The 12,269-nt window shown below is 42.8% G+C and overlaps 1 protein-coding gene across 1 annotated transcript in view; it reads left to right on the top strand.

Annotated features, from left to right (window-relative positions):
• The window catches only part of LOC131952610 (electrogenic sodium bicarbonate cotransporter 1), a 48,827-nt gene extending 36,769 nt beyond the window's left edge, over positions 1–12,058 (top strand). Inside the window, exons 14-23 of the mRNA XM_059315357.1 lie at positions 262–530; positions 3,961–4,214; positions 4,662–4,775; positions 5,058–5,225; positions 6,958–7,136; positions 8,601–8,673; positions 8,967–9,035; positions 10,465–10,641; positions 10,853–10,999; positions 11,936–12,058. Coding sequence (XP_059171340.1) covers positions 262–530; positions 3,961–4,214; positions 4,662–4,775; positions 5,058–5,225; positions 6,958–7,136; positions 8,601–8,673; positions 8,967–9,035; positions 10,465–10,641; positions 10,853–10,999; positions 11,936–12,058 — 1,573 coding nt within the window. The remainder of the gene's footprint in view (positions 1–261; positions 531–3,960; positions 4,215–4,661; positions 4,776–5,057; positions 5,226–6,957; positions 7,137–8,600; positions 8,674–8,966; positions 9,036–10,464; positions 10,642–10,852; positions 11,000–11,935) is intronic.
• The last annotated feature ends 211 nt before the right edge of the window (positions 12,059–12,269 follow it).

The following is a 12,269-nucleotide window of genomic DNA, read 5'->3' as shown; positions in this document are numbered from 1 at the left end:
GTAGGTAAGAAATCCCTCTCTTACACCTACACTTTATGTAGATAAGAAATCCCTCATCTACAACTACACATAAATACATATCCCACCATTTATGGGCTTTGACTTCTATTTTGAAATTACTTAATACCTTAGAAGAACATTAAAAAATTGTTATAGAAAACTTCTGTCTTTAATAGGATATTTGTTTTGTTTATCATAATTGGTCGATTCGGGATTGGTTGATTTCTCCATGACGCAATACACGACCTTGACCTTATACAGGGACAACCAATGGGATTTCTTGCCCTTCCGGTTCTGGATCGGTATTTGGACGGCCGGCATGTTGCTGTTGATGGTGGCCTTTGACTTGAGCGCGCTGGTCAGGTACATCACACGCTTCACTGAGGAGAGTTTCGCTTCATTGATTGCGCTCATCTTCATCTACGAGGCCTTCAAGAAAATGGCGGACATTGCTGAAATAGAAAATCCTGTGCGGCTCCACCCTCCACCATGGCCAGAAAAACCTCACTGTTTCTGTAACTACACACCACGTAAGTCTGTCGTCTGCTGTTAACCTTTTGGTGTGCACTAACTTAGTATCAAAGGTTTATACCTTCCTGCCAACAGAACTGAAACGATTACCAAATTAACAAAAATAAAAACAACAAACGTCACGTGTCATCTCCCACCACGTGACATCTCCATGACACACATATAAACAAGACAGTGTGATACCTAAGTTAACCTTTAACCTTTTCCTAAATCTGAAATCTCTGATGCTATAAATGGCAGTAAACCACACCTGCAAACCACATCCGTAAACCACACGTGTAAACCACACGTGTAAACCACATCTGTAAATCACATCTATAAACCACATCCGTAAACCACATCTGTAAACCACATCTGTAAACCACATATGTAAACCACATCCGTAAACTACATCTGTAAACCACATCTCTAAACCACATCCGTAAACCACATATGTAAACCACACATGTAAACCACACCCGTAAACCACACCCGTAAACCACACATGTAAACCACACCCGTAAACCACACATGTAAACCACACCCGTAAACCACACATGTAAACCACACCCGTAAACCACACATGTAAACCACACCCGTAAACCACACATGTAAACCACACCCGTAAACCACACATGTAAACCACACCCGTAAACAACACATGTAAACCACACCCGTAAACCACACATGTAAACCACACCCGTAAACCACACATGTAAACCACACCCGTAAACCACATATGTAAACCACACATGTAAACCACACCCGTAAACCACACCCGTAAACCACACATGTAAACCACACCCGTAAACCACACATGTAAACCACACCCGTAAACCACACATGTAAACCACACCCGTAAACCACACATGTAAACCACACCCGTAAACCACACATGTAAACCACACCCGTAAACCACACCCGTAAACCACACCCGTAAACCACACATGTAAACCACACCCGTAAACCACACATGTAAACCACACCCGTAAACCACACCCGTAAACCACACATGTAAACCACACCCGTAAACCACACATGTAAACCACACCCGTAAACCACACATCTAAACCACACCCGTAAACCACACATGTAAACCACACCCGTAAACCACACATGTAAACCACACCCGTAAACCACACATGTAAACCACACCCGTAAACCACACCCGTAAACCACACATGTAAACCACACCCGTAAACCACACATGTAAACCACACCCGTAAACCACACATGTAAACCACACCCGTAAACCACACATGTAAACCACACCCGTAAACCACACATCTAAACCACACCCGTAAACCACATATGTAAACCACACATGTAAACCACACCCGTAAACCACACCCGTAAACCACACATGTAAACCACACCCGTAAACCACACATGTAAACCACACCCGTAAACCACACATGTAAACCACACCCGTAAACCACACATGTAAACCACACCCGTAAACCACATCTGTAAACCACACATGTAAACCACACATGTAAACCACACCCGTAAACCACATCTGTAAACCACACATGTAAACCACACATGTAAACCACACCCGTAAACCACATATGTAAACCACACATGTAAACCACACCCGTAAACCACACCCGTAAACCACACATGTAAACCACACCCGTAAACCACACATGTAAACCACACCCGTAAACCACACCCGTAAACCACACATGTAAACCACACCCGTAAACCACACATGTAAACCACACCCGTAAACCACACCCGTAAACCACATCTGTAAACCACACATGTAAACCACACATGTAAACCACACCCGTAAACCACATATGTAAACCACACATGTAAACCACACCCGTAAACCACACCCGTAAACCACACCCGTAAACCACACATGTAAACCACACCCGTAAACCACATATGTAAACCACACATGTAAACCACACATGTAAACCACACCCGTAAACCACACATGTAAACCACACCCGTAAACCACATCTGTAAACCACACATGTAAACCACACATGTAAACCACACCTGTTAACCACATCTGTAAACCACATCTGTAAACCACACATGTAAACCACATCTGTAAACCACACCTGTAAACCACAGCCTCTAATTCAAGCCACAAACAGACGATAGTTTTCTTCCTAAGCTGTAAATGACTCCATTTATTTACGATTTGGTCATTTTGACTCGTGCCAGCCTTGTTATCAGCCTATTAACTCCCCCGGTTTGATCAACCAATCAATAGCAACGTGTCGACCGCCCCCCCCCCCCCCCCCCAGATAACACAATACAGCAATGTTCAATTTATCACCGGTACTCAGCGTGTGTTCAATGCTGTTAAAATATGTTAAGTCTTAACAATCAAATAAAAGCAGACATTTTTCCGAAAAACTTTTCACGTCAGGGCGAATATTGTCATGTTTATTGTCATTGATTCAATGTTTTATTTAAGTTTAGGATCAGGAGAGGCCAATCAATGTTTTAATTACGTTTTGGATCAGGAGAGACCAGTACTCAAGGCTGCCTGACTTCTAACCAACACATTTTATTTATAGCTTGTATCAGCTTTATTTATTAGGCTGTATTCGCCTAAAGATTTCATTATTTTAACACCTTATGTTGACAAAGGTAGAGTGAAACAGTTTCTTAAGAGGCTGAACAGTTTAGTTTGACAAGATCAAATTACTGGACTCCTCAGGACAACACTCATCAACATCTTTTCCTGTTTGTGCTCAAGTCAAATGGGCAGATGAAGTAGAGTTCATCTGCGACATACAATGGGATAATGTAGTCAGAACTATAACCAGCCACCTTTGTTTCCCTACACTTCAGAGTTGGGCGGACTATGGCAACAATGATTGCATTAAACGCCTCAGTTCTGACCTAACCATTCAGTTAGATGTGTAGCATACTGGCATAATCCTCTAACCCTAACCATCAAGTTAGACCTGCAAGTTAGACGTGTGACCACTTTGCTTCAGTCCCCTCCCCCTAACCTAACCATCAAATTAGACGTGTCGCTACTTATCTTTAGTCAACTAACCCTCTAAACCTAACCTTTCCACCTCTGTCCTGTAGATACTGACTAGAACAGTTCCATGACGCCACTACCACTACCACTACCACTACCACTACCACTACCACTACCACTAACCTAACCTGTCTATCTCTGTCCTGTAGCTGCCGGTTGGAACAGTTCCATGACGCCACTACCACTACCACTACCACTACCACTAACCTAACCTGTCTATCTCTGTCCTGTAGCTGCTGGATGGAACAGTTCCATGACGCCACTACCACTACCACTACCAATACCACTACCACTACCACTACCACTACCACTACCACTAACCTAACCTGTCTACCTCTGTCCTGCAGCTGCCGGTTGGAACAGTTCCATGACGCCACTACCACTACCACTACCACTACCACTAACCTAACCTGTCTACCTCTGTCCTGCAGCTGCCGGTTGGAACAGTTCCATGACGCCACTACCACTGGCCAACGAGACGTTCAAGGCACTGAACGAAACGTTCTGCGCCATGAAGGCGTCAGAGACGGCCAACGCCACCCTGGAGGGGTCGCTAGCCTGGGCCTGCAAACCCCTCTACTTCGTGCCCGACGCCTTCATGTTCTCCTGCATCATCTTCGCTTGCACGTTCTTCATCGCCATCTTCCTTGTCGACTTCAGGAACTGGCCGTGTTTCCCGTCTTTCGTGAGTGTTGATTGGTTTGGTTTGAACTTAAGGGCGTGTGCTGATTGGTTTGATTTGAACTTAAGGGCGTGTGCTGATTGGTTAGATTTAAACCTGGGAGCGTGCGTTAATAGGCTAAATTTAAACTGGCCTGTGTGTGTTGATTGGTTAAATTTAAACTAGTATGTACGTGTTGATTGGTTAGATTTAAACTAGTATGTACGTGTTAATTGGTTAGATTTAAACTAGTATGTACGTGTGGATTGGTTAGATTTAAGCTAGTGTGTATGTGTTGATTGATTAGCTTTAAACTAAAATATACCTGTTGATCAACTAGATATAGGAAACAGAACTGTCTATTGGTTTAATTACACTTAATTTTGTACTGTTAGCGTACATTGGTGAGAGTAAAACTGAATCAAGTTTAGTTAACCAAGTTAACTGTGACGGCGACTTTTCGTGTTTCAGATCCGCAACATCCTGGGCGACTTTTCCGTGCTGATCGCCATCTTGTCCATGGTGGGTGTGGACGCCGCCCTGGGGCTCCCGACACCCAAGCTGATTGTACCCAGCGAGTTCAAGGTCAGTGTATTTGACCCTGTACTGGTTCTCTATTAAAGCCTTTGTGTAGAAAAACCTGGTACAAAATATAATTGCGTATTCTTGTATTCCTATAGCCTATAGCTTGTATCTTATAAAAGGTTAAAAAAGTATTTCATAGCTATAACAAAAAATTTACGTAGTTCATATTTTAGATGCAACTCTTAACAATAACTGATTTAGCTGCACATAGTAGAAAATTAGATACAACTTTTGTTTTGATACAACTTTTGTTTGGCACATCTTTTGTTTTGCAACTTTCAGCCGACAAAATATTACGCCCGTGGTTGGGTTGTCAACCCGATAGGTGGCCCCAACCCCTGGTGGTTGGCAATTGCAGCTGGCCTTCCAGCCATATTGGCCACCATTTTGATCTTCATGGACCAGCAGATCACCGCAGTTATAGTCAACCGTAGGGAGAACAAACTAGTGGTGAGTGGTTAGACAGGTGGTGAGACAGGTGGTGAGTGGTGAGACAGGTGGTGAAACAGGTGGTGAGACAGGTGTCGACTGGTGACACAGGTGGTGAGACAGGTGGTGAGTGGTGACACAGGTGGTGAGACATGTGTTGAGTGGTGAGACAGGTGGTGAGACATGTGTTGAGTGGTGACACAAATGGTGAGGCAGATAAGTGGTGACACATGTGTTAATTTATATTCTTGTAAGTTTTAGATTAAATGTATTTTTCTAAGCAAAATGTTAGGCACTGTTTCAATATCGTATTCAATACCACCAGAGTAAGATTTAGTTCGATCTGGAATGGCATGGTGCTATGGCCAATGTCTATTATTATGTTAAGTTTAATCCTTCATGGTTGTAATCTGTCGGTATAATGGCCAGCTATTTAGCTAGTATCTGTAAGTCAAGTTGAAGCCATTCTAATTGAACATCTTCCCACACATTATATAAGATTTAAAATATATTTATGTGTATGTCAGGCCTCTCCACTGAATAGATATTTATATAATTATAATATTGAACATCCTGAGACTAATATGCTATTGAATTCTTTATTAGACCAGGGGTCGGCAACCGGCGGCTCGCGAGCTGCCGCATGCGGCTCTTTTGACGTACAGATGCGGCTCTCCAGCTCCTTGCACAAATATTAATAGTTATAGTATAGGGTACGATTTTACTCTGCGTTCAGTGGGATGGAAGATAAGCCTGGCGAGAACCAAAGGATAGAAGCGAACGATGCAAGTTATTCAAACCGATATTCAAGCCAGTTAGTCGGTGTTTGCCGTGTTGAGGCCTGACTGGCTAATGGGAGACCCCTCCTGAGCCGGTGATATCCGTAAAGAAAATTTTTTACTATTCTGGCGAAACTTGTCTATGTTTTTATATGAATAAATATTATTTCACATTTAAAGCTATTTATTTTAAATAACAAATCAACTTTATTTACATAATCCTTATCAAATACCGAATATTGAACCAAAAATGTTGTGGCTCTTTAAAAACTGGGAAAGTTTGTAAATTGTAACTTTTTGGCTCTTGCGTATCAAAAGGTTGCCGACCCATACATTAAACATATTGTCTTATTAAAAGATATCAACTGAAATTGTTGTAATCATTAATATTACCAAATTTATCCAAATCCAAGGGACACAACTCAATTATTTTGTTTACAAAATATTTAGAAATACTTAAAATACCTAATATTAATAAACCAAAAAGAAAAACAAATAATTATTATGATATAAAACACATATTTTAAACTTTATATACGACATTATGTCTATTATTTACAGTCTGTACATGATAGAATTGTGCTTTGAGTTATACTTAATTATAAAACTAATAGCTTTATCAAATAGGTCTACTAAGACTAACTTTATTCATATTTTTTAAAATTTGCTTGGTTGCTTTGTTTTAACAGTTTATCAATTTGTTTATTATTTTTAAAATGTATAGTTAAATTAAGACAACCCTTCTGAGTTTAACCTGACAACCCTTCTGAGTTTAACCTGACAATCCTTCTGAGTTTAATACGACAACCCTTCTGAGTTTAATACGACAACCCTTCTGAGTTTAACACGAGTGACAATCCTTCTAAATTTAACCTGACAACCCTCCTGAGTTTAACACGACTGACAACCCTTCTGAGTTTAACCTGACAACCCTCCTGAGTTTAACACGACTGACACTCTTCCATACGTTACAGAAAGGTAAAGGCTACCACCTGGACCTACTAGTGCTAGCCATCCTAGTGGCCATCCACTCTCTGCTGGGCCTGCCCTGGTACGTCGCGGCCACCGTCTCAGCCATCGCCCACATCAACTCCTTGAAGAAACAGTCTGAGAGCACAGCCCCGGGGGAGAGGCCGTCTTTCCTTGGCGTCAGGTGAGTCATGGCGTTCTTCTTTGGCGTCAGGTGAGTCATGGCGTTCATGGCGTCAGGTGAGTCATGGCGTTCATGGCGTCAGGTGAGTCATGCCGTTCTTCTTTGGCGTCAGGTGAGTCATGGCGTTCATGGCGTCAGGTGAGTCATGGCGTTCTTCTTTGGCGTCAGGTGAGTCATGCCGTTCTTCTTTGGCGTCAGGTGAGTCATGGCCGTCCTTTCTTGGTGTCAGGTGAGTCATGGCGTTCATGGCGTCAGGTGAGTCATGGCCGTCCTTTCTTGGAGTCAGGTGAGTCATGCCGTTCTTCTTTGGCGTCAGGTGAGTCATGGCCGTCCTTTCATGGCGTCAGGTGAGTCATGGCGTTCATGGCGTCAGGTGAGTCATGGCGTTCATGGCGTCAGGTGAGTCATGGCGTTTATGGCGTCAGGTGAGTCATGGCGTTCATGGCGTCAGGTGAGTCATGGCGTTCTTCTTTGGCGTCAGGTGAGTCATGGCGTTCATGGCGTCAGGTGAGTCATGGCGTTCATGGCGTCAGGTGAGTCATGCCGTTCTTCTTTGGCGTCAGGTGAGTCATGGCCGTCCTTTCATGGCGTCAGGTGAGTCATGGCGTTCATGGCGTCAGGTGAGTCATGGCGTTCATGGCGTCAGGTGAGTCATGGCGTTTATGGCGTCAGGTGAGTCATGGCGTTCATGGCGTCAGGTGAGTCATGGCGTTCTTCTTTGGCGTCAGGTGAGTCATGGCGTTCATGGCGTCAGGTGAGTCATGGCGTTCTTCTTTGGCGTCAGGTGAGTCATGTTGTTCATGGCGTCAGGTGAGTCATGCCGTTCATGGCGTCAGGTGAGTCATGCTTAAGACCGTCATTTCTTTGCGTCAAGAGAGTCATGGCAGTCTTACATTCGCGTCAGTGAGTTATGCTGGTTGTCCTTTCTTGGTGTCCAATGAGTCATGCTTGAGGTCGTACTTCATTGATGTCGGATTGAGTCATGCTTGAGGTCGTACTTCATTGATGTCGGATTGAGTTATGCTTGAGGTCGTACTTCATTGATGTCGGACTGAGTCATGCTTTAGGTCGTACTTCATTGATGTCGGATTGAGTCATGCTTGAGGTCGTACTTCATTGATGTCGGATTGAGTCATGCTTTAGGTCGTACTTCATTGATGTCGGATGAGTCATGATTGACCGTTCATCTTAAGTGTCCTATGGCCATACTGACACACACATCGTAGTTCACCTGTGTGTTCTACATCCACCTGATATGGCTAAACACCACCATACCACAGCTGTGAACTTTGTTTGTGTTGAAATGATGTTGTACCATCAGTAAACAAAGCGCGATTCCATTTGTGGTCAATTATTTGTGTCAATTGGTGGTCAGTTACATGTGTGTGTGTCAATTGGTGGTCAGTTACATGTGTGTGTGAATTGTTGAGTACCACACCAATCATACAACCTTGACCTTCACAGAGAGAACCGAGTGACAGCCCTGCTTGTAGGTATTCTCTCAGGAGCTGCCGTCTTCATCACCAACATCCTCAAGGTCAGTGTCGGCACGTGCTTAGACATGCTCACCTCCATTTTAATTAGATCTTTCTTTAATTAGGTCTTATGGAGTGAGTGAAGTAGATTCGCTTGATCAAATCTTTAACGTGTATTTACAATCTTACCCGTGTGTTGATAATATCTTACATGTGTGTTGATAAAGTGCTACCTGTGTGTGTTAATACGATCTTCTTTGTGTGTTGATAAAATTTCACCTGTGTGTTGATATGATTTTACCTGAGTGTTGATAAAGTATTACCTGTGTGTTGATAAAGTATTACCTGTGTGCAGGTAATTCCGATGCCAGTGCTGTACGGTGTCTTCTTCTACATGGGGTACTCAGCTCTCAGAGGGATGCAGGTGAGTGCAGGGTCAGGGTCAGGTGTAGTCTAGGTACAAGAAATGAGTCAACACAGTGATGCTCTAGTTAAAGCAAATGTTCTCAGTCCCACTGTCCAGAAACCTCCAATCTCCCCAATTCATTGACCCCAGACCCATTTATCTCCCCAGTTCATTGAGCCCCACCCACATATCACCACAGTTCATTGACCCCTCCAATCTCCCCAGTTCATTAACCCCCACTCACATATCTCCCCAGTTCATTGACCCCGACCCACATATCTCCCCAGTTCATTGACCCCGACCCACATATGTCCCCAGTTCATTGATCCCGACCCACATATCCCCCCAGTTCATTGACCCCTCCTATCCCCCAGTTCATTGACCCCTCCTATCCCCCCAGTTCATTGACCCCACCTATCCCCCAGTTAATTGACCCCACCTATCTCACCAGTTCATTGACCCCTCCTATCCCCCAGTTCATTGACCCCACCTATCCCCCAGTTCATTGACCCCTCCTATCCCCCCAGTTCATTGACCCCACCTATCCCCCCAGTTCATTGACCCCTCCTATCCCCCAGTTCATTGACCCCTCCTATCCCCCCAGTTCATTGACCCCACCTATCCCCCAGTTCATTGACCCCTCCTATCCCCCAGTTCATTGACCCCTCCTATCCCCCAGTTCATTGACCCCACCTATCCCCCCAGTTCATTGACCCCTCCTATCCCCCCAGTTCATTGACCCCTCCTATCCCCCCAGTTCATTGACCCCACCTATCCCCCCAGTTCATTGACCCCTCCTATCCCCCCAGTTCATTGACCCCCACCTATCCCCCCAGTTCATTGACCCCTCCTATCCCTCAGTTCATTGACCCCTCCTATCCCCCAGTTCATTGACCCCACCTATCCCCCAGTTCATTGACCCCACCTATCCCACAGTTCATTGACCCCTCCTATCCCCCCAGTTCATTGACCCCTCCTATCCCCCCAGTTCATTGACCCCACCTATCCCCCAGTTCATTGACCCCTCCTATCCCCCAGTTCATTGACCCCTCCTATCCCCCAGTTCATTGACCCCACCTATCCCCCCAGTTCATTGACCCCTCCTATCCCCCCAGTTCATTGACCCCTCCTATCCCCCCAGTTCATTGACCCCACCTATCCCCCCAGTTCATTGACCCCTCCTATCCCCCCAGTTCATTGACCCCCACCTATCCCCTCAGTTCATTGACCCCTCCTATCCCCCAGTTCATTGACCCCACCTATCCCCCAGTTCATTGACCCCACCTATCCCCCAGTTCATTGACCCCACCTATCCGCCAGTTCATTGACCCCTCCTATCCCCCAGTTCATTGACCCCTCCTATCCCCCAGTTCATTGACCCCACCTGTCCCCCCAGTTCATTGACCCCACCTATCCCCCCAGTTCATTGACCCCTCCTATCCCCCAGTTCATTGACCGCATCCTGCTGCTGATGATGCCTGTCAAGTACCAACCCGACCACATCTACCTGAGACACGTGCCACTGTGGCGAGTCCACATCTTCACCCTCATCCAGACCATCTGCCTGATCGCCCTCTGGGTCGTTAAAAGTATCAAGAGCATCTCCATTATCTTCCCTCTACTGGTAGGTACAGCTAGTTACCTCCCATGTTTGATTGCTAAAGTACTTCCCTTGTTCTACTATCATCATCATAAGAAAAACTTTTTGTTATTTTTTACATTAAACTAAGATAATTTTTTAACTTGTAGACATGAGATTTGAAACGTGACTAGCTTGTTAGACAGTAGTTTATGATATAATCGTTATACATGACGTAACTCCCCCCCCCCCCCAGGTCCTGTTCACGGGGGTGGTGCGGAAGATCTTGGAGGTCAGCTACACCCAGAACGAGCTCAAGTACCTGGACGACATCCTGCCGCCCACCCGCTCCAAGAAGAAGGAGGAGAAGAAGGATGACCTTGAGCAGATCTCCCATTCCAAGGTCAGACATCTACCACCCTTACCCAACGAGTCATATATATATATATATTATGATATATTATTGTGACGTCTAATTATTCCTGCGCTTAACAAAATGAATTTTATTTGGTTTAAGGCAAAATAATAATTCCTCATATATATATATATATATATATATATATATATATATATATATATATATATATATATATATATATATATATATATATATATATATATATATATCTATATATATATATCTATATATCTATATATATATCTATATCTATATCTATATCTATATCTATATCTATAGCTATATCTATATCTATATCTATATCTATATCTATATCTATATCTATATCTATATCTATATCTATATCTATATCTATATCTATATCTATATCTATATCTATATCTATATCTATATCTATATCTATATCTATATCTATATCTATATCTATATCTATATCTATATCTATATCTATATCTATATCTATATCTATATCTATATCTATATCTATATCTATATCTATATCTATATCTATATCTATATCTATATCTATATCTATATCTATATCTATATCTATATCTATATCTATATCTATATCTATATCTATATCTATATCTATATCTATATCTATATCTATATCTATATCTATATCTATATCTATATCTATATCTATATCTATATCTATATCTATATCTATATCTATATCTATATCTATATCTATATCTATATCTATATCTATATCTATATCTATATATATATATATATATATATATATATATATATATACAATAAAACATACATGAATTCAATTAGATCATCACTTTGGATCTTCAAAAATATGTGACTACTTATGTTTTTTAAAATGAGTTATAATTAGCTAAATTTAAAATGAGTTATAATTAGCTAAATCCTGAACCTAATTATTGTTTGTTTACATTGTGCCAGATTTCATCAATCGTGGCAGACAACAGCTACCACAAGTTCAACGGAAACGGAAGCTTCAATGACGTCAGCAACAAGGCCTCGTTCTTCATCAGTGAAGAGCACCAAGAGATGCCTCCAGCCTAGTGGCACTGACACAATGCTCTGACAGCGACCCCTACACCAGGGGTCGTGTTACTATCCCACACAGTGCCTATGTTTCAATGACAGTAAACTAATGATAAAACAGGGAAGAACTCCGAATGTTGCATGTTCTAGCCTTGCTTGTTGAAACTTGTAGTCAACATTGAATCAACAAACACCCGGTCGTCAGTGGATGTTTGGTGTAGCAGTTACA

This window comes from Physella acuta, unplaced genomic scaffold (genome assembly GCF_028476545.2).
Source record: "Physella acuta isolate Inbredline_101_S28 unplaced genomic scaffold, ASM2847654v3 ptg000880l, whole genome shotgun sequence".
NCBI classification, from domain to species: domain Eukaryota; kingdom Metazoa; phylum Mollusca; class Gastropoda; family Physidae; genus Physella; species Physella acuta.
This window is presented reverse-complemented; position numbering and strand designations above follow the sequence as displayed.